Source organism: Heliangelus exortis, chromosome 6 (assembly GCF_036169615.1).
Source record: "Heliangelus exortis chromosome 6, bHelExo1.hap1, whole genome shotgun sequence".
Taxonomy (NCBI): Eukaryota; Metazoa; Chordata; class Aves; order Apodiformes; family Trochilidae; genus Heliangelus; species Heliangelus exortis.
Genome location: NC_092427.1, coordinates 19,589,521 through 19,613,131, shown reverse-complemented (window position 1 = coordinate 19,613,131; position 23,611 = coordinate 19,589,521). Strand labels below are relative to the sequence as shown.

Sequence of the window (23,611 nt, the reverse complement as noted above, 5' to 3'; positions counted from 1 at the left end):
GGTGGGAGAGGGAGAGCAGGTTGAGTCAGGCCTCATGCAGGCACGCTCATGGGAAAGTCAGCCCACTGCATCTCATGGAGGCACTGCAGCTCCCCTGCTGCTTGGTCCCCGTTAGCCACAGAGGCAACAAAAAAATTCAATAAGCTTTATGGACAAGCATCATTTTCATGGCATGACACTCCATGTGGTAGGGAAAGAGGTGAGGAGGGGGCTGGAAAGCATGCATACCTGGAGGTACTCTTTGTTGCTGTCTACAATGGGGGTCCAGCCGTTGTCATCACTGTTGAGCCGGCTCTGTTGAGGGGTCCATCTCCCATCTGAGTAGGTGGAAGAGGCACTGATCTGCATGTTGGAGATCCTGCCAGACTCCATCCCCAGTGGCACATTGCACTGGAAGTCTGGAGTGGACACACACACATGTACACACAGAGATAAGATTACAGTCTCTGTACTTCATTCCCAATTAAAAAGCAGCCCTGATCTGTCCTCCCCAGCTAACCCCAAGCAGTGCTGCCAGCTTGGGATGATGAACAGATCTGCACTATCTTACAGGTTGTGCTGCTCATAGATGGCACTGAAAATTAAAGATTGGGTGGCTTTATGTTTGCATGTGCCTCTGAAAAATAATGTACTCTAAATCTTTCTCCCTTTCTCTACTTCCTTCATTTCCTGCATGATTTTGGCACAAGTCTGTCCCTTCCCTCTCTCCATCTCCCACAGGATGTCCCAAGTCCCCTGGCAACAAAGTTCTCAATCTTCTTGAAACCTAAGCACTGAGAAGGCAAGGAATCTGAGGAGGCACAACAGGAGGGTGCTTACTGCTGTGCTGTCTGCAGGAACTTCAAGGCCTGGAAAGGGAAGATCTCAGTTTGGATGCATGTGTGTATGTGTCTGTGTATATGTGCATGAACTACATGTGATATCAGACCCATAGGATACAATCAGACAAGAATATGAAAGACTCTGGTATGATTTCATTAAGGTTTCCTCACTTCTAAGGCTTTAAATCACAATTAGCTCAATCTTACTGCACAGCTCATGTATTTTATGGCAGCTGCCCTGTGAAAAATATAGCAAAGAAAACACTGATAGGAAATACTGCATGGGAGCAGGCTTACCAGTGCTGTAAACCAATGGGGCTGCACCAAACTGCCTGAGTTTTTAACATGCCCAAGTCAGCTCCTGGTGCAAATGATGGGCCAAGTAAAGATCTCAGTGGTATTAGTTCAGTTTCATTTTACACCAGCGTAAATCAAAACAGGCCTGGCCCTTTAACAGTTCTTGTGCAGCTTTGTGTGTCATTAACACTTATTTCCCAATCCTTTTAAAGAATAGAATAGAAAGAAGATTAAAGAACAGTTCAGCTTAGGGTGGGTATGGGTAATGGTGAAGAGCTCATGCTTGTCTGTAACTCTCACAGCCTCAGCAGAACATCCCTTACTAAATCACAGAACAAGAGCCTGTAACCCAAGCTGCCTTAGCACAGCTCCTGCTCTTAGCATTGAGTCAGGGAACCTCTCTTTCTCTGTGACTGAGGGGTGTCCTGAAGGCCCCTGCTGTTGTATCACAGGTTCATTGCAAACAGAGGTTGGTAACTATAGCTCTAATGTAAAAATACTATGAGAAAACAAACTGAATCTCTCCTCGCCTTCAAGCAATATTGCAAAGAATTAAAATGCTCCTCATTCTCAAAACACACAGCTTACTTTCTCACTCTGCATAAATTTACCTCCCTTAATAAGAGATCTAAAAAAATTTTTGGTATGAAATTCTTAGGGCTTTAGGCATCTTTTAATTAGCAAAAAAAATCCAATTTCTAGTTTGGGGCTGTGGATTTTTGAAAAGACAGAGAGAGGGAAAGAGTATTTCCCTCCTTGCTTTATTGAATCTGCTGCACCTGCTGGGCTGAAGTCTTACCCTCAGACCTTTGAGCTGAGCACATACATGAAGGTTTCTATCCCAAAAGGTATCAAGAAGAATTTACAAGTCAAAAGGGGGCCAACAAGAAAGCTGGGTTGGGCTTTTTACATGAGTGTGTAGAGAGAGAACATGGGAATGTGGTTGAAAACTTGAAGAGGGGAGATTTTGGTTAAACATTAGGAAAATATTCTTTCCTGTGAGGGTGGTGAGACAGTAGAACAGGCTGTCCAAGGAAATTGTGGCTGCCCCCTCCCTGGAAGTGTTGAATGGGGCCCTGAGCAACCCATGGTCTGGTGGGAGGTGTCCCTGCCCATGCAGGGAGAGTTGGAACTGGATGATCCTTAAGGTCCCTTCCAACCCAAACCACTCTATGATTCTATGAAAAGTCGAAGAAAGGTCAGAAAGTGTGATTGCTACTGAAATCTCACTTCTATGAAAAACAGAGAACACACCTAGTGTAATTGCTGTCTGCACTGCCAGTGGGGAACCAACCCCTGGACATGCTCCTGTCCACCTCCCTCTTGCATGTGTCAAGTGAAAGATTTGGGAAAAAAACACGATCACCCAAAAAACCCAATTGCCTAAAGTCATACACATGTATCTCCTACTTACTTTCTGGGACTTCCTGCTGGATCAAGTAGTACTGGGCAGAGAAACCATCTTTAGCCACTGCCAGGTCCGTGTGGAAAGTGAGGGAGAGGACGCCGGTGTTTGAGCGGATGTCTGATGGCATCTTCGTGCCACAGTACCTGCCTATCAAGGGGCCAACTGCAAAAGAAAGAGCAGCAAAGGTAATGTCTGCTTTTCCACCAGCCCCCTGGGTCACCAGCAGATTGGCATCACTCAGTAGGGATGCCTTAGCAGCACTAATTGGGAAAAAGATAGGCTTTGGGGATGGGCTATTTTTCACAGCCGCTGGCCTGGTGCCATGCAGTGCACTGTGTGCAGAAATATCCACTGCAGCAGGCATTGCTCTGCAATTGCTGGGAAATGCTCCAATTTTCTCTGTTTCTCAGTGTTGGTATGTGGTAGGGAGGTCTTCCCAGCATTGTATGAACCCACCGTCCTTCCCCGAGCAAGGACTGGTGGTATATTTGAGTGTCCCATGGGACTTTTTTTTCAAATCAATGGTTACAACAGAGCAGTAGTCTGGGGTATAACACACACACAGCTGTCTGCAAGCACACCGACCCCACAGCCAGCTAGCTCAGATGGTAGACTTCATCCTGTATCTGAGGCATCTTTGGTGTTCAGACACAGACTGCCCAGCTTTGGAGCTTTGTAAGACACCAGGAGGGGCTGAGGATGGCAGTGCAGCACCCCATGGCTTACCCTGAGGGATGCCATCCCAGATGTCCAGCCAGTCATATTTGCAGTCTCCCTCCCCGGCCTGCAGCGGGTCATGCTCCAGATCAAAGAGCAGGAAGTGGAGAAGGATTTCTGCCTTTGGCTTGGCTATGATGGTGAAAATGCAGTCCAGATTGTGTGGATACTTGTCAGGGAAACCAGGAGACTCAATAGTGCCATTGGAAGCAGTGAAGTTTCTGGAGCAGTCCTCAGAGCCTGTAGTGGCAGGAAAAAACTTGCAGCATTAGCAACAATGCAGCTTAATACCAATTATTGACATGCTATGGAAACCCCATTCTGAGCTGAGAGAGGTTGAGTGTTCACTTCTGGAAATCTCCTGTAACCCAAGAGCTGTGTAAACTCCTGCAAAGCCTGGGAGGGTGATTTTCAAAGCTTTCCAAAAGTGGAGCAACAAGGTCTGTGCATTCACTGGCATGGGCAGCAATGTGTCTAAATTCCTTAGACAGTTCTGCAAATGTAATCTGTAGGCCACAGATGATCCCACTGCCAATTACTCCAGTAACAGTTTTAGGAGAATGATACCATCCAAATCCACAGCTTTGATTTGGCAGGGCAGCACCCTGCTGTGTTCCCTATGCCAGGTGGCCCAGGTGGGGAAGGGAGGAGATGCTAAGCTAGTCTGGGCTTCCCCTGTCAGCCTTACCCACAGTCTGCCAGGGTCCCCAAACAGCAACATGCCAGGAGTCCTATGTCCACCAACCCAAAGCCCATGGAGGGGCCAAACAGTGTGCAGGGGGCTGTCATACATGGTTCTTGCTGCCACGGGCCAGTTGTGCTGGCAAAGAGCCACAGCAGCTCCAGGTCTGATGGAGGAGCTCCTGTTTGGGAAGGGGACTATCTGGAAAGGGTCAGAGAGAAGTCATGGGGATGCCAACTCTTTGGAAAAAGCTGTCCACAGGGACTGGTCTCCTGCCTGGCATGGTCAAAGGTGCCTCAGTTTCTTCTTGACAAAATCCAGAAGCATGAATATTTACCCAGCCAAAGGGGGAGGGGGAGAGGGTGCCAACTGTTAGCTGGAAACCCCCAGAAACCCTCAGGAGGCATGCAGTGAACCTGCAGACCCCCGAGGCCCAGGCAAAAGTTGAGAGGTAGCTCCAGCACACATAACTGCTCCACAGCTTTGGCAACAGGCAGGGTAATGGGGAGCATCTCTGCTGAGAGGAGGAACAGAGACCTCTTTCTTACAGACTGAGCCGTCCATACCAGAAATGCAAGTTATTTCTATCCTTAAGAAAGACCTTTGCATGGCAGCGAGGGCAGACAATGTTGTCTCTTATTTACTGCTGACCTCAGCACTGGCCTCAGATGTGGCCAGGCCAGCTCCGTGCCCCCTCTCACATAGCCAAGGTGCCTCAGGGAAAGGGGAATTTTTGTTGTATTCATACCATGGTGACTTTGAAACTGCTGCACTGGGGAGACAGGACAATAAGCAACAGAAATCTGCAGCTTGAAGCTATGAAAGACAAAAGGAGATGTTAAAGCTTCTCCAGCCCAGTGTTAGCATTCATAAAGGTTTTCTGCTTCAGTTTTACTGGGTCAGCTCAGCATTTCCAGGCAGCATGAGCCTTCCTGGGTCTAATGGGATCCTTTGGTACTCAATTCAGCATTAGGCTACACCCGGCAGTAACAGCAGGATCCCAGCACCACATTATGCAGTGCCTTGCTGGAGAGTACTCAGAAGAGGCTCTTAATTGACTACCTAATGAAGCAGCCAGCTTTTCTGGTGTGAACCTGTGGGGTAACACACAGAGGCAAAAAATAAGGCCAAAACCAAATCACAGCATAACACTGCAAACAGGGCTTGCGGAGTTCCAAACAGCCTGAAAGACAAACAGGTAATTAGGGATAAATAACACAAGCTATGAGCTAGAGTGAAATGAAGGCAGTCAGGGACTGTCCTCTAGACACAGAAAAGAGTATTAGACAAGTGTGGGGCTCCTACTGCATTTGGCATCTTTGTGTACAGTTTGCCTAATACCAGCAAACACTGTGATCACTTTTTTACAGGGAAGCTGCAAATAAGCAGTGGGAGTCATGCTGGCTTTGGCAGCACAGCCCAGCCCAGGCTGAGAGGAGACTTTGATGCCCAGCGACAGAGAACTCAGGCCAGCTCTGCCAGACTGATCACAAACCAGCAGCAAGGGGCTGGACCAGCCAGGGCAGGAAGCTCTTTTGTCAGCCCAGAGCTGATTGATAGCCATCAGGGGATTCAAAGGATGATAAGCAGGTGTTTGTATGCAGATTGCTCCTCTCTCACACAGTGATAAGGGATATTTAGCTCAAGATGTGGAAATAAATGCTCAGTTGTAAAGACTTGGGATTTTAAGTCACCTTTCAGAAAGAAAGAAGCTGCAGCCTGCAGCTACGCTGCCCTTACCAAAGTGGACAATGACAGCCCGAAGAACTTTAAAGCTGGTGACTGAGCTGGCTGCACTGACAGCCCCTTAGGAAACCTTACCCTTGTGTTCCTGCCTGCAAACAAAAGGCTGAGATTGCTGGTACTGAGGTGACCTCCCAGCCAGTGCTGCTCACTGCCCTTGCTGGGAGCCCCGCAGGCAGGTGAGCTGGGGGTACCCTGGGGATCACAGGTTCACCCTTGCTCAGTGCCAAAACCTGCCTTGCTGGGAGGGATTTCATGGACGCTGGCTGGAAGAAAGGGTGGCTGTATTTGGAGAGGATGGCTGCCTGTGGGGAAGTGGGGTGGCTAAAGGACCCCAAACACCACTTCAGGCCTGAGGGCAGCTCTGCATGGACCAACACAGGACATAAATTTCACTCCAGTCTCCTTCCAGCATATGCTTTTTCCCAGAGCAGTCCCTTCTTCCGCTCCCTCCTTGTAAACAGCAATAAAACCTTCTTTTCCCATGAATTTGGCCCTTGCTGGCTCCAAGCTGAGCAGGCAGGGTTTCTGCCACCAGCCATGTGCAGGCTGGACCACTTTATGCTGCCCCTGTTCCTGACCCAGCGTGAGGACAAGCACAACCTAGCAGTCTGCTGGGCTCAGAGGGCTTATATATGGGGAGAGAGGCAAAGGAGGACAAGGTGAGTCAGAAATCTTCCCACCTGCATTCTCTGCCACCCTCAGTGCCACCCTCAACTGATTTCAGCAAACCCCAATAGCTAGCCCAGTGAAGACTGAACTCTTTCAGAACTAACCTGCATCCTAACCATTAACAAAGAGTGGTGGTGAGCTGGCTGCAACACAGCAGCTCAACAGCTGGTTATATAGCCCAGGCAACTACCAGAAACTGCACTTTCTTTATCCACCTGAACCTCCAGATACCTCCTGTCCTCACCATTTCACAAGTTTAGGGAGACACATCCTCTGGCAGCAGAATCTTCATCTTCACATCAACTTGTGAGCAGGCTGTGGGCTGCCTGCACCTCTGCCTGCTGCACAGCTGGGCCAGGACCCCTGACCACTACAACCTGTGCTCCCTGCCTGCCTCTTGGAGAGGCCAGGCAAATGACACCATTGAGCTCCTTTCTGGTTATTCACCAGGTGTGGGCATTTTTTTCATGCTGGATGTAATCACATGAAAGCCACGTGTATTTTCTTTCAACATGCCACCAAAGGAACGTGGGCACAGGACAGGAGGCTGCATCCCTGAGCAAAACACACTCTAGCTCCCAAGACACACCTCTCCCTCCTGCACACACAGAGTGGGTTTTATTTGCTCAAGCCTCCTACTTCCTAGACACACAACTCTGGCAAATATTTAGACAGAAATATTATTGAAAGGCCTTTGAGCTACTTCTCTTTTCCTCAATAATAGTTCGGTATTAAGCAGATTTATGAATACTTCCTCTTATATCTGCTTGGAAAGGCACAGTCTCAGCCTTTGACAGCACTTCTGACAGCAAGTCCCTTGAAAACCAGAGCTCCCCAGTTACAAACCCCACTTCCAGGGAGAAAAACACAGCCTCTTCAATCAGTCCTGAATTGCAGCTCCACAGGAGGGGAAGCTCCATGTTCTCCTAACAGAGGGACAATCCCCACTTAGAACTAGCAAGCTCCACACATACACATTTTCCTCATCCTTGAATACCAGAGAGGATTTAAGGAGCTCTTGATGACACACTGTAATCCAAAAATGCACTATCATGCACCTCTAACATTTTACCTGCTTGGAAATGTGACGAAACAGAATTGCTTAAATTAAGCAAAAAACCAAAAGACCCCTTTACCTCTGGAGAACATACTAAAAATCATATTGAAAAGGTGGCCAAAGACATTCCCTTACACAGATCATCGTGGAGACAGCCTGGGAGACACTCACTCACCTGTCTTGTAGATCTCATAGCGCAGGGAGAAGCCAGCACCTTGCCGTGCATAGTCTGAGGTGAACTTGATATATAGAGAGGGGCCAGAAGAGATGATGGTGGGAGGTGCTATGTTCCCACAGTGCTTGCCCAGCAGGTCTGCTGCTTCACTGCCCCCATCTCGGATCTCGATGTAGTCGTACCTGTGGGGGCAGGTGAACCAGCAGTAAAACCATCAGTCAGGTAGATGCTTCACAGTGCCAGGAACAAACAGAAACCACTTCTTTATATCTGCATATTTCACAGACCATCTTCCAGACAGGTAACCCGGGACTCTGTCAGTCACATCACACCACACCCCAATATGCTTTTTCCCTCTTGGCTGTCTGGTTCCATTTAGGTCCCTTCCCCTGTTGCTCCTCTCATCATTAATTCATTGCCACTTACTTCAGAGGCAACACGCAACATTTAGGAAACATTTTGCCTCCATTTCCACGACACTCCTTTGATGTGAAGAGACATTCAGACACAGTTCTCCTGAGGCTGCTCTCTTTACCTACCTGTGTCCTTAAGTGCCATACTGTTAGGTAACACAGCTCATTTTATTCCATTAGCCAGGTGGGATGTGGCCAAGCATGTACCAAGTATTAAACAAACAGTCAATGTTCAATCCACAAGTGTGGGGAACTATTTTGTGAGCCAGCTGACACCACATTGCTCCTTTAACAAGTGTGGCTGGTACACTGCTGACTGTCTTCTCTTAAAGTGCTACCAAAGATTTCTGTGGATGAGCAGTGCTGCATGAGAACTGGGTGACCACATTCACTATTGACTGATCCTTGTACAAATGTAACCACAGCATTTGCCTTTGCTAAACGCCCCCTTGCCCACCAGCATGGATCCTGGGCATCTGAACTAGCTGGGGGAGGAATCTGTATGAGTAGGAGAATTGCCTCCTGGTGCAGAGACAGGAGCTTGTTGCAGAGTCTGGCTGGAAGGTTAAACTCCCACAGATTCCTTCATATTTTCTAGGCCATGACTAATGGCAAAGTTGTATCAGGCTCTGTGTGTTGTGAAGAAACAAACAGCTTTTACATGAACATGTTGTTCTTCAGCTGCCTTCTGACACCCGGGCTCTCCTGTCTCTCTTCTCCTTTCTGGCCAGCACATTGCTATTTACAGAAACTGCCTATCTCTCTTCCACTGTTTATTTTAGTATCAACCTGTTTGAACAACGTGCTACAGCTCTTCTCTATAGGGCCTGGGAGGGAAAAAGCATTTCCAGGATGCCAGGAATCTGCCTTTCCTCTTTTCCACAAGGTCTCCTGTTTGGCCATGGAGAGTTGAAAGAAGCAGCTTGCTGGATACAGAATGATCCTCATGTAACTCATTCTGTTCTGCAAAGCACACATTAAGGGGTAAAAACCTTGAAACAATCTTACAGAGAATCAGTGCACTCCTCCTCAAAGAAAGATGACCTGGACAGCTTTGGTTTCACTCCTTTCTGGGACGAGATCAGGCTGAAAGCCAGAAGCAAAATGCCTGCAGACAAAGTCCTATCAACACTGCACAAAGCGCTCAGCTCGCTGCAGTCACCCAGCCTCTAATTTTGTTACAAACTCAATTAGCTTGGCCGAAGTGAAATCCAAGCAGTCTTGAGAAGAGGTACTCACACAGAAAGAGCATTTGGCTTAGCTGATGGGTGGACACAGAGCTATGTAAATGAAGATTTGTTTCCTCTGCTCTCCCCTCAGCTCCCTATTACCTTCTGACCTCTTATTACCCCCACAGCATCCAGCAGCATCCTGCTTGACCCCACTAACGTCCATCATGTGTGGCTTAATCCCACTGACTCCCCAGGGAGGAGGAACATGGAGGGCAGTGTTAGTTCTTCTTTTAAGTAGAATTTTTCCTCCTTGTTTGTCTATTTGTTTAAACTAGTGTTGAGCAAACAGCAGGGACATTTTGTTCTCTGGATAACTACAGTGAGCTTGCAGCCTTTCCACATCTGAAGCACACATCTGTGCTGCAGGCTACCAATGCAATTGTGAATACAGGGCAAAAAATTAATTTGGTGAAAACATGAATGTTGGCAAAACACAGTTAATGGAGCAGACTGTAGAAGCTGCTGCTTGTATGGCACAGGCAGAGGTTAGCTGCATTCCAGGGAATCACATCTGTTTGTGTCCTCATGGATTATTACTCACCAACACAGTACACAGCTTCAATTACTTTACTGCAATGATCACAGATTCTGCTGTAGCAAACACACCAAACATCCTAGGGCTGTCCACATGGCTTCTCAAACCACCCAGTGCTGTAGGAGCCCTGACAAGTTCAGAAGCAAATTCTGGACTATGAAATACTTGCATGTGGAACGGGGGAATAATTTCCAATAATACATACGATCTGGGAATATTGCAATCTGCTCATGGGCAATCTGCAAATGGAAAATTAAAACAATGAATCTAGTAAGTAAACCATCATGAAATATTTGCCTCTCTGAATTAAACCCTGTTTGGCTTCATCCAAGCATCTAACTGAGGTTTCTCCTACTGAAGCTAATACTTAATAAATCAAATGTTACAAACAACTGAAAAAGCTCTTAGAGAAAGGTCAGGGAATCATTGTTGCCAAATGTAAAATGAATATAAATGCATAAGAGTTCCTTCCCTAGTTAAAAAAAATCCTGGCCCAGGTCCTTTCTTAGCTCTTCGTGAGGCAAAATTCTCTTTTTCACATCATATAAAAAGAGTGTCAATTGGTAATTACACTCAGGAAACAACTCCTGCCCAGATGAGCAGGGGCATTTACTTCCTTTCCAACACAGCAATTAAGGTTTAGATTTTCAAAGTGAAACACCAAGGACATCTGGTCCAAAACATGAAACTTCCAAACTTCAACAAGAACACTGGATAATCCCCAACATAAACTCTTTGGGCACCACATCTTCAGTGATGTCCATGCCTTGGCCCACAATGAAACAAATTGACAAACCTCATTCTCCTCATGTTGGGTCACTGGCCATGTTAAAATCTAGTCTGGCCAGACCTTTGCCTCTGTTCAGCTTAAGCATGGTTTCCATACTTGCTTTTCCCATGTGAAAACCATGAAAAATTGAAAGGAAGAAAACCCCACCCTGGGGATGCTTTCTAGTCTTATCATTTTGATGTCAGTTATTAATTGAAAGAAGTAGAATTTTAGGAAAAACTCACATTTGGGTAAAAATCACATAAAAGAAAACAGAAGAGACATGCAGAATAAAAATAGGGCTCACATAACAATGGAACAGTAAAAATGAGACAAAACTAGATGCCAGTTAGAAAGAAAGACATCCCAAGTAGTCAACAACACAGCTTTGAGACAGGCCTGCAGGACATCTGCAAGACAGATGAAGGGGATGGGAAGGAGCACTCCCCACAACTTATTTTGGTTACAGTCTTGAGCATTGGCTAGAAAAACACTGAGTAATTGGACTCCCTACATTAACATGCCATTTATGTATTAATGAGCTATTAGAATAATAAATACACACCCATAGGGCAGAGGGACCCCTTCCAACAAAGAGCCCCTTATTCTTTGAGCATGTGTAGAGAAATTTTTTAGCGTTTCCATTTTAAATGGAAGAGAGGAATCAGTTAAACAATCATGGGTGCAAATGATGGAATAATGTTAAAATTCCTTTTCACAATTTTGGGTATAATAGTAGCACGTGCATTTTGGGAAACTGAGCTTGCTGTGTGGAATACCACCCTGCTCCCCTGTCTGCAGAGAAATGGATAGTAAAATAAAAATCTCAACTCTATGTGTGGCTTGGCTCATCGCACACCCGGTATCAGACCCTGCTTTCAGGACAATTTCATCCTGAACAAATTGGAGAGCTGGGTGGGGAGAAACCTAATGAAGCTCAGTACAGGTAAGTGTAGAGTACCCATCTGAGGAAGAAGAACACCACGCACCAGCACAAGTTAGGGACTGACCTGCAGGAAAACAGCTCTGGGGAAAAAGACCTGGGAGCCATTGTGCAGAGTGGGCTCCCCATGAGCCAACAATGTGCCCTCACAACCAAGAGGGCCAATGCCATCCCCTGGTAGTCACCAGGGAGCTTATCCTTGCCCTCTGCTCTGCCCTGGTGAGGCCTCACCTGGAGTGCTGTGTGCAGGTCTGGACTCTTTCCCTGGTTCAAGAAGGAAAGAGTTCAGCACAAGGCCACTAAGATGATTAAGGGACTGAAGCATCCACCCTGTGAGAAAATGCTAAGGGCTTAGGCTGTTTAACTTAGAGAAAATGAGGCTGAGGGGGGATATCATCAATGTTTATAAATATCTGAAGGGTAGGAGTCAGGAGGATGGGGCCAGGTTCTTCTCTGGGGTGTCTGGTGACAGAATAAGGGAAAACGGTCACAAACTGGCACATAGGATGTTCAATCTGAATATGAGAAAATACTTCTTTGCTCTGAAGGTAACAGAGCACTGGGACAAATTGCCTGGGGAGGTTGTGGAGTTTACATTCCTTGAGACATTCCAAATCTGCCTGGATGTGTTCCTGTGTTATCTATTTTAGAGAATCCTGCTCTAGCAGGGGTGTGTGGACTAGATGATCTCCAGAGGTCACTTCCAACCCCTACCATTCTGTGATTTCCAGATAATTACAGACTAAGGCACAGCAGGGTGGGACATATTTACACAGCAACGGCACCCAGACTGTCTTGACCAGTGCCCAGCAATTTGCATTTCACTCGTATAACCAAATCCATAGTTTCAGTCAATGTGCACCAACACTCTTGTGCTGGGCTGACCTCTCTGGCATTACCTCCACTGGGCAAGCTGCCATCTCCAAGCACATTTCAGGGTCATTTGTCCCCATCTAGGCACTGTCCCAATAAGCCAACCATAAAGATGTGACAGCAGGATGCAATATCTGTAACTCACAAGCAGAGTTAATGGAGCAACCAAGTCTTCTTGCAGGGAAGGTGACTGCAATTGGCTGCCCATCTAGCAGGGGGGGTATTTGCAGCCATTGCTTGAGTAGGAAGGACAGACTGTTGGTTTGAAAATGTCTCAAAAAGAGGTTTCCACCAGGGAGTTTTGAGGCAGGGAGGCACAGCTGAAGTGTTTTCACTGACCAGGCAATGGGAGGTTGAGAAAGGAAGGAAATGTATTGCTTAGACACATTTATTGGAGCCATTTGATAAAATTAAATGGAAAATGTGCAATGCTTACAAATATTGCTGTGTTTTTATTAAAGATTTTTAGTAGAAAGTGCTTTGCTAATGTTAAGAAAACTTCTATAAACTAATTATAAAGCACTTCTAATGCCCATATTACTCATGCTTGATTGCTTTTTCCTCCAGTCAACCCTCTATGCTTCCTAGTTTTTTTTTTCCTTAAGTTACTTTGCTGCTGGCTCTCCAAACCAGGCTTCAAGGTACAATAAAGGCAAACAAGCCCAAATTGCAGTGATCATGAGAAGATATGCTCCTCCTTTTCTGCCCTTTTCTATTGTAATACAGCTAATCAGCTCCCTGGCCATGGAGCTTGTCCCCCGAGGCCAGCACAGACCTCCCAGGTGCCCAACTCAGGAACTGGGTTCCTCTGGGTGCTGCTCTCTTGAGGCACAGAGTTCAGCACAAACCACAGTTTGGGGACTCCTATTGCTCCATATATAATCAACAAACTTACTGCCCCTCAGCCCCAAATACTAAGAGATGCTGAAATCCTTCACCACTAAAACTTGCTTCAAGGACATTATGGGAGATGGAGAGAAAGAAGAACAATAAATCACGTGTATATTCACAGCTGTTTTCCTGATACATGAACCTGTGCAAGCCTTGCTTTACAGCCCAGGGAGGGCTGGCTCCCCAGATCAAACTCTGACCTAGCTGGCAGCTTTCTCAGTCTTGTCTCAGAGCTATCACTTGAAGCAGGTAAGGGCTGACACACAGCTACTAAGCCCAGTTTCCTGTGCTGGGCCTGACTGAGTCACAAGGCTCTACCCAGAACTTACCCAACATTTAAATTTGGAGGTGTTTTATAGAGGCATTTTCATGGGGCTCAGGACTACACCCAGCAAACAATAATGATGGAATTCTCATGAGACCCTGAGAGATGGGGAGGCAGGGAGGAGGAGTGAGTGCCTGGCCCAAGGTCACACAGGAGGTTTGCAGCACAGCCCAGAATAGAAGTCAGCCTTGATTAGATGTATTATGTTATGTTGGGAGGATTCTGGCCTAGATAAATAATCTCAAATTTGGGAATGCCCAGTTTGATTTGAGCCTTTGAGACCTCTGCTCTGCTTGAGCCCTATGTCACAGTGTCTCAAATGCATCTGCTCACAATAGGTAGATAAACTGCAATTTCAGTGAAATTCAGCAGGTGCTAATACTGGGGGAAGGTGTGGCAAACCTGCTTAGCCAGAACATTGGCTGGTAAATGCAATTGTTCCCTTTGAAAAGGTGGCAGGTGGTTTCTTTCCTAGAAATTGTTATAAAAAGCATAAGGTTTTGTTAATCCTCTAAGAAAAGGCTGTTTCTAAGAAATGAAATAGCAGCTGCATTATAGAGATGGTTAATCATCAGTGAATCAGAAACTCTGTGTTCATTTTGCAATCAACAGGTGGTTGGAATTAATGCCCATTACATGCTAGCTGGCTTAGTCAATTTTTCTATCACCGTGTCCTTTCATACACCACCTTCCAACCAAATCCTTATTTCATGGGTGGTTATGTTGTAAAAGACAAAAAAACTTCTCTGTGATGTTTATACAACCTTGAGCAACTGCAGGACATACCCTTCAAAGGTTAAATTGCTGCAGAAGCTAGAGAAGACTTTTAAACTATTTTTTTTTTTATAGTCATGATAGCAAATTCAAGTACCTCTGCTGTCTGATGAAACAAGAGCAATGAAGTTTGATCTTAGCTGCCAGTCCTTATCAAAGTAATTAATTATAAATACAACAGACTACTTTGATTCTCCTCTGACTTGAACTGGTTTTACACATGTGTAACTCATCATTTTAAGGGTAATCACTGCTAATTTATTCTGGCATGAGAAGAAAATCAGTCCTCATAGACACAGATCCTGATATAGAATTATGCACAGACCTAAGAAATTTGTATCACACCTGTATAGCTTTAGCCAACTAAACCTCCTCTGCCCTCATTGGAAGCAGACTCCTCACAGCCAGATTGGGATGGTATTAATTGCTCTTCTGTACTGATGGCAGAGGTAGTTTAAATCACTCTTACTGACTGAAAAATCATCCTGTCAAAAAAAAAAAAAAAAAAAAAAAAAAAAAAAAAAAAAAAAAAAAGAGAGAGAGAGAAACAGAGAAAATAACACTAACAGACTGGAACAGGTTATAAAAAATGCCTTGAAGACAAAAAAGTGGAAATAACAAATAGCCTTTATTTATACTCCTTATGTTGTCTGCACCCTCATACCAGCACTGCTGATGGGAAGAGTCTTTCAGCAGTTACTGTTAAGTTATGTGTGGGGGGGGGGGAATAGGGTAGCCAAAATACACCTTGCAAAGGGAAGATGTAGATGAAAAGTGCTCCAGTGGCAAGTTCTTAATCAGGAGGGAATTTTAGCTCCTAGCATGCTGGTGCCCCAGACAGGAGAGCAGAGGCTCCCCCGTGCTTTGCAGTTCACCCTCTGATGCTGCACGGCCAGATTGCTGTGGAAAGGTGCATTGAATTACAGAAGTGCTCTCATCTGGGGTATGTCTGAAAAACCATTCACTATCTAAGAAAATAAGATGTTCCAATGTACACTTTAAGGGTTTTCTGCAAGCTGTTGTGCTGGAGTTGCACATAGCTGTTTAATTTTATTTCGGCCTCCAAAACCCGGTCTATAAATTCCTCACCCTTCTATCTTTTGCTGCAGGGGTCTTTTGTTGCAAGATGTCTTTGGTATTCTATGGGGGGGGAGAGAAATAATGGTGAAACCAAGAATAAAATATATAAAGCATGTTAAGAACAACCTCCCTTGCCATGGCATTCTGCCTTCTGTTGCTGCTCTGAGGGAACTGAAGCACCTCGCAACCTTTTCATGCCCCAAAATGCAGGACACCAGAGAAACTGCATTTGTGCTTTACTCCTTCTGCTACTATCCATCTGTGGAAAAAAACAGACTTCAGTTTCTGTGTCATTTTACTGTCACCACTCACAAACACTCGATCACTGAGAGAGAGAAAAAAATGTATATAATAAAAGATAACCACAAGAGGAAAATTTACTGCTGAAAAAGCAGCAAAGCAAGCAGAGGGCTGAGGGCAAAAGCTCCTTTGACCATTTTGTAGGGGTGGGAACAGGTGAACAGGCTCCTACTCAATCTCCTGATGGGACCCAGTGCCTGACAGCCCTGACGGTATAAAGAGACCAGTTTGGACCAGGCTGACCCTGGTGGCTGAAGTTCTGGGGAGAGGATGGAAGGTGCTGATAAGGATTAGGGGACACCCCCAATGCTGTGCTGTGCCAGCTCTGTTGCCAGGGGACAATACCCTCCATGGAGCAAGGGATGTCCCACCACACCTCACTGGCACAGTATCAGTTATGGCCTATGACACAACACACTGTGAAGAGTGGTAATAACTGCAATCAGATGACAGCTTTGCAGCTCAGCTTTCCACATATCACTCATTTGCACTGTTTTTTTGCAGCACAAACCCAAAACACCTCATTAGGCACCAACTGTATAAAAGAGATTGTAAGAACACAGTGCTGGCCAGCCCACCCTCATGCTCCTGGCTGCCTATATGCCTTGTTAATGACAAATGGTCACCCCAGGACCAGCCCACCAAGGGATGGCTTTCTGACCCTGCAGTTTCTCAGATACAGCCTATTCACAGCTGAGCTCCTGCCTTAGCTGATGCAGAAGTAAACAAAGCTTTACCAACAGGGCTGGACTGCAGCCTTCACTCTTTGGACACTTGCACAACAATTCGACTGGACCAGCTTGTAGTAGGAGTGGGTTCTGAGCCAAACAGCACACCAAACCTGACTGATCCCTCCTTGCACGCTGTGTATGTAGCATAACAACCCCTAACCCCTTTTCCTCAAAAAATATGGACACTTGTAGTTCAACAGCCATCTGGGCCAAGCCTTGCCAACTGAGTGTGCTCAATGTCTGGACAGCAGCAAGTGCTGCACCGTGCACATCTCACACCTTCATCAGCTTTCACACTAGTGGTAGCTTCTCACCTAGGTCTGGGAGGCAGCAGTATCTGTCTGGGGTATGAGAGGAATTTGCCACTTGCTGGTCAATACCCCTGGTGAGAGTTCAGCCCTGCCTGGGGTCACACCAAGCAGCCATGCCAAGGTGGGAGAAGGAGACAGAGACAAGGGAGAAGGCTGCTGCATGAAGCTGGTTTGTATTCTGGGGACCAGGGGATGGGAACATCCCTGTCTCTCCCACAAATAAGGGCACTGCCACTGGAAGATTTTATTTGAAGCAACCCTTTGTGTCACCCTCTTGCTCAGCCAGGGCAGTGCATCTGCTTTGTCCTGCCAGCTAAGCCATGAAGTGTTTACAAGCCTCCCTCACCCTTCCAGGCTGTGGTTCAGCTCCATTGCACTGAAGGCAACAGGCTTCTCTCTCAGCGTGTGATCAATCCATTACTTCCTCTGACACTCTATTACTATAGCCTTTACATCTCCAGATTGCAGATAAAAAGACAGACTGAGAAGGGGGACAGGGAAGGGGAGAGGTCTCCTGAGGCGCCCTTCAATTGAGTTGTTGGACATCTGAAGAAATCCCCATCTGCCACATTTGAAAGACACAGAGAGATGTTTTGCTCCTGAACTGCAGAAAAAAATCAAATTTTCACAAAAGAAAACCTAGGAAATCAAGTGGGTCAAAAAACTTCAACGAGATGTGCTGAACATAGATGAATGGCAAGTCAGTCCCCTCTGCTGACAGCTTGCTCCTGCCCATGATTATCACCCAAACATCAGCACTACCAAAGGCAGAACTTGTGAGAGCCAGGTTAACACCTTCCCTTTTCTCCACAAAATAACAATGTAAATGAAACCTCACACTAACACAAAAGAGGCAAGAAACTGAGTGCTTGACTCAAACTCTCATGCTGCTGGTGTGTGTGTGGGGGGGGGTGGCTCCCCACTCCTTTTTGGACATCCATCAGCAACCCCAGCCCCAGGGCTCCCTGGGGGTTTTTGACAGCTGAGCATTTCCCTCTGCAGGCTGCAGGGATGCAGCAGGCACAGAGCTGAGCACAGGAGCTCCCCCACATCAGGGCTGAGGGCTGCCTGTCTAACAAAGAGATCCCACCTCAAAAAAAAGGGGTTATGCCTTTCCTCACTCCAGCCATAATGTCTAGACTAGACTAGATCACTAGATCTAGCAATCACTAGACTGTGATTGCTCAGCAACACTGTACATAAAGCCCAATAATTCAGGAAGGGAAAAAAAAAAAACCAACAAAAAAATCCAGGTCGTTCACTTTTTCAAATGATCTACCTGCAAAGCACAAGGAAGACTTTCCATGGCGTGTTTCAACTGATAGATCAGACAGCTGCTTGAAACATCCTAGCTGTGCTTAGTGGACCATGACTGCTATTAAGTTATAAGGAATTTCAGGATCACCAGACTGTGGTTTGCAACGTATTATTACATTGCCATTCAACAGTGGTGTGCAGCCACTTGATTTAAAGAAAACTGAGAACTAGTTTGACTAAAAACATAGCTCCCCTGATTCTTTCAAATGAGCTTTGTGCTGAGCTCTGGGGAGAAGCAACCACAATTTATTTCAGTTTTCAGTCTGCAATTTTCATTGTATTCTTTTTTATTTTGCATTAATATTTAATTGAAGAATTCATACCCAGGCAGAGAGGGCTGGGAATGAACCAAACATCATCTGCAATGTTCTGACCTGCTCCTGTGTGATGCTGCTATGCAGCAGCCTTGGAAAGAGAGTGTGCAATGCACTGTTGTTACCCAGACTGGGTTTGATGCTGGCAGGTGCCCAGGTCTTCTCTTCTTTATAGGCTGGGAAATCTAAAGTGATTTGCCAAAGCAAGAACAGTAAATTAACAGCAGAGAGGGGCAAGAACCTGAATCTCACAACTCCCAGCCCTGATTTTGCTAGTGAGTCTGCCAATCCTCTGTTGCAGACTGACAATAGGTATGATATCCATTAAAAGGCATCATGTAGCTAAGGCAGTTACTCATTAAAAGCCCAGAGCAGAAATCAAGGTAAAACATCCTGCTGCTTCTACAGGCCTTTGCATCTGTCCTTAACTCAAAAAGGGTAATTCTGTCACTCTCCTTATATTCACTAAACCTTCTAACTTCTACATCTAGACAGCAGACATATGACATGGAAGAGCACTTCTAACCAGGCTGTGTTGGGTAAAAAAAAATGACCAAGACTCGTATCTCCCCAGACATTTAGTCTCCTGAGGCCCAGCTGTTTGGAATGTGTTTCCCTGAACAGTGTCACCAAGAGCAGTGGAGCACTGTTGGAAAGACAGCCTTGGGCTTTTGCTGAAAGCACGAGCATCTCAACACTGTGGTTATCATCAGGCCATTCAGTGGGATTGCTCTGCTGCTGTTCTGTGGCATCTGTTCTAAGCAAGGTGACCAAAGATACAAGGTCTTAGAGCTGGAGCATGGCATGCACTACATCCTTGCAAAAGCTACAGGTCTCTGACACTTTTAGCTGGATTCTGAACACAGTTAGAGAGGAGTCCCCACAGCCAGCCCTGTGCTTGCTGCCTCCTCAGATGCTGTGGGGGACCCAAGGGTCCCACTTCCTCCCTTGCTGGCGGCAAAGTCTGAGTAAGAAGGGAGTACACTACTGGCTCCTCCTCCTCACTAGCAGGAAGGAGGGGGAGAGGTCTCTATCTCTAATGCTATTGTTCCCAGTGTCACCAGATGGCTCTGAATTTGTCTTCATGCCAACAGGAAACAAGGTGCAAAATCAGATCTGATTCCTATGCAGCGGATGTTGATGAGCCGGCGGGACTTAAGGGACCCCAGGAGAATGCCTGTGGGGTCATCACCTTTTGCAGAGCCTGGACTTGGCCGGTTCTCCCCCCAGGAAGAGGCTCCAGGGCACTGGGAAGCAAAGTCACTGAGCCAGCAGAGAGAGCATAACAACCTTGAGCTGGTAACTTCTGTGCTGGTCTAACACCATCACAACTAACCTTGTGATGTTACATTTTGGAAAATGACCTGGGCTTGCCCAGAGTTATGAACCATACAGCGGATGCTGGACAGAGTTAAAAAACAGTAGAAGCTCATTTGAAGACAATTTGAGCTGCAGTGTCATGTTACCCAGACTGGAATATTTCCTGTACATTAGAAATTTTGCTTCTGGCTACCCATGCCACAAATGTATGAGCAAGCAAATGCCTTTCTTGACATTTCATCTTTGACTTCCTCTGTGCAAAATTAAAGCTTGGCTCTCAGTGTTGCAGGAGATGCAGTCACTTCCCCTTGTGTTCCAGCAAAGAATCCTTCCCAGCCCTGACACTCTTTAGTGCTCCAAATGTTTCTCTTTCTTTAAGCATTTTCCAAATCTCAAGAAATGCACTGTTTCTAAAATATTTATTAATAAGCTAGTTATGCATACTTTACTAATCAGCTGACCATAATTGCTGTCTTGTCTACTCTTTCACTGATTGAAGCATGGCTTCTTGCAATATTTTGTTCTTGTTTGAAGGAGATCATCAACAGAGCCAGGCTGAAGACTGCAGCCACAGCTTCCTGCTGGTCTGTGGGCACTGGGGGCAGCTGCAGCTTCACTCACTGCCTGAACCAGGGACTGGAGCCAGGACCTCAGGAGGGAAGCAGAGCTGTTTTGTTCCAGTACTCAGCTTCTTGGAAGCAGAGGAGATAGCCATGCTGCCACAAGAGAGAGGCCTTCACTGGATATGCAAGCCTGTGTGTCCCCCCCACACCCTTTGTAATTTGACCAGGGAAGACCAGCACCTTACTGCCACTGTCCCAGGGCACACAGAACTCTGCAAGATGGGGGTTGGGTGGATGGTGTCTTCCCTTGCCAAACCTTGGGTCCCTCTGCCCTTCAGGCTGGGAGCAGAGGCATGCCCTGCCATGCCTGTCCAGGCTCCAGCACACACCAGGATAAACATTGGTTCAACTCTCTTGACAGCACCACGGTCATTATGAGACCACTGTGATAGCTGCATACATTTCCTCATTACAGTGGCCCCGATTCCTGTTTCTGGAAACCCCCAGGGCTTGACATGGGGTGGCAAAGTCAGGAGGAAGAGCCAGACTGTGAAGCTCCCCAATTTGTCAGCTCCTGCCTCTAGGAGCCCCGGGCTTCTGCAGAGACCTTTGCCAGCGTTGGGCATGTGCCACCAGAGGGGGCTACGAGCCACACAGCAGCAATCCCCCAAATTCTCCCCAGGCACGGATCCTACAGATGACAACCCAGTTGCAGCTTGTGTCAGAAAGAGCTACAGAAAAAAACGCTGTTTGGGCTTTTTTTTAAAAAAAACGTTCCTCTGGTGCAGATGCTATGGCTCAGGTCTTCTGCTTGCAGAGGGAGCAGGGGGCATTCTGTCACAGCCCAGAAGCAGCAGGCCGCTGCCATGGGTGTGCTCCTGGCAGGCAGGAGCAGCTCTGCCCAGCCTAATCCTCTGGCAGAGGCAGCCAAGTGCAGCTGAGGCTGGTAGTCAGTAGCCAGTTTTGGGAGGGAGTTTCTAATGGTCCAAAGAGAAGCCCGGGAATGAGAGGGAGGCATAAATGGAAAAGGTGGTTATAAATGCAGTGATTCACAAAGACCTGAGGTTTCTGACTTGGATTTTCCAAGCAAGCAGCACAGACAGAAAAGCAGCAATTCTGAAGGCTCAGACAGCTTGACTACAGAAGTGTGTGAGCTAGGGAACAACCACCCCTGTTGCATGCCTATTTGTGATACTCCTGGGATCACAAATAAACCTGGTATGCAGAAGGCTGCCCAGCTACTGCCATGACATGTGAGTGGAGACACTTTGCTGCAGCAGCAGCAGCAGCAGCATTCTCTTTTCCACTGGATGCCACTTGTTCAAAGAGCAGATTCTGATGGTGCAGGGCTGCAGTGCCCAAGAAATAGCTGTGCTTGCAGCACAGAGAGGAAGAAGCAAGCAGCAGACAAGCTATTAGGCTTACTTCTGAATACTTTGGCAGATCTTTTAGCTGAGCATCAAACTCCCCCTTTTGGCTCTGCCATTACTGCTGTGGCCCCATGGCTGCAGGACAGCACAAAGAAGGACCCAGGTCCCATGCTCCCTGTCACAGTGTGTCTACCCCCCGGCAACAGGAATCCCCCCTGTGCTGGTGCACGAGAGCCACAACCAGCAGAAGGCAAATTTTCTTAACCTGAAGTGCCTTCCCAAAGGGCATGGCTTCCTCATAGCACAGATGAAGCACAGAGAGAGAGAGACAGAGAGAGACAGAGAGAGAGGGGGGGGGGGGAGTACGTTCTAGGGCTGCAGTTACAACAAATTACTCTTTCCATGATGTTGGTGTAGACAGTGGAACTTCTCAATGCAGCTGGACACAGTTGAAAAACAAAAGCCCAAATGTGCCTCCAGGAAAACAACAGTAACAATCAGCCCTGAGAAGCTGCCCCTGGCTGCCATCTCTGCATCCATCCTGGCTCAGGCTTTCACCTCCAGGCAGTGAGTTCTGGCTGCTAAAACTTCCCTCTGCAGCCAGTTCTTGCTCTGATGTCTGGGCAGCACCAGGTATGCAGACCCTTTCCAACCAGCTGCCCTGTGAGGGGAAATCATTGGCCTTTCCACAGGGCTTCCCAGCGTGCCAGGTACTGAACAAAACACAGGAGGAAATGCCTCCTATTCCCAAAGGAAAATCTAAAGCAGATAGGAGGAAGGCTGTAAAGCACACAGTAAAACTAAAAAGAGTTTTGCAGATATTTTTCTAGGCCTTAGAATGGGTTTCAGGAATGTAAATGTTATGCTTTAAGAGGGAGAAACTCTAGCCTAATAAGGTAAAACAAAATGTTGAAGCCCTACGCAACAGAGTGGGTTTATGGTGTTTATCTCTGGCAGATGGAAGCAGTGACAGCCCCCCTCGTGCTCTGAGAGCTGCCAAGTAGCAATATCAGAGTAGGAGGATCCATGTCTGCCCAGAGACAGAGTGCCACGATGGGGTTTGTTAGCTTGTCACCTTTGTGTGAATGGGCTCTATATCAATGATCAGATGCCAAAAGAAGGGCTCTGCCCTGCATCTATGTTTCTTTGGTGCTGAACTCCTGTTCCTGTTAAGGCTCCCACCTGCAGCTGCAATGAGGCTTTTGTTTCTTCATAAAATACCATCTAACACTTGGGTGAGATTTCCTACAGATGGTCACCTACTAGTTCTGCTTAATGCCTAAGCATTACATGGTGCTAATAATTGTCTCCTTCTGGCAGGTCACTTAGAAAAAAAAACTTTCCCTCCTATCATGTAATATTATCATGTAATGTTTTCATTGGTTTGGTTATGCTTCCTATCCACCACTGCCCATGGGGTTCTTTCAAACCCACTACTTTGCAGTGTTGACTCTGAGGAGTTGGCACCCAAAAGTCAGCTTGGCTCCCAGCTCACACCTGGGGCCAGCAGAAGCCTGGCAGTTCAGCACTGCAGCTGAACCCTGTTTTATTTGCACGTAGGTGACAGCTGAGGGGATAGAGGTGCAAGCAAACTTCACTTTCAGGAGAGGCTTGAAGTTAATAACTGGTTTCTAGAGAGCAATGTTACCTCAGGAGACAAACTGAATCAGAGACTGACAAACCATCCACCATTTATGTCCCACATGAGGGACCAAACTCCTCCTCCAGCACAAACCTTTCTGCTGTACTAAAGGCTCCCTGCATACACACACATCACAAAGAGAAAGGGCAAGATCACATAGCAGCCACTCATAAGATCTGCCATGGTAGAGTAGAAAGAAGCAAAGGGACAACATCTTCAGTACTCCTGGTTGACACGTGCAGCTGGCAACCAGACCCTCACAGGGGGTCTCACACAGGCAGCAAAACATGACAAAATTTTCCAAGGTGCCCAGAGCTAAAACTGACAGCTCCACAC

The 23,611-nt window shown here is 46.7% G+C and overlaps 1 protein-coding gene across 3 annotated transcripts in view; it reads right to left on the bottom strand.

The window, feature by feature from the left end:
- The window catches only part of NRP2 (neuropilin 2), a 94,111-nt gene that overhangs the window by 53,409 nt on the left and 17,091 nt on the right, over positions 1-23,611 (bottom strand). For all 3 annotated transcript variants that reach the window (XM_071747015.1, XM_071747013.1, XM_071747014.1), the window contains exons 3-6: positions 7,573-7,754; positions 3,253-3,483; positions 2,533-2,688; positions 229-398 (exon numbers count right to left, since the gene is read on the bottom strand). In XM_071747015.1, coding sequence (XP_071603116.1) covers positions 229-398; positions 2,533-2,688; positions 3,253-3,483; positions 7,573-7,754 — 739 coding nt within the window. The remainder of the gene's footprint in view (positions 1-228; positions 399-2,532; positions 2,689-3,252; positions 3,484-7,572; positions 7,755-23,611) is intronic.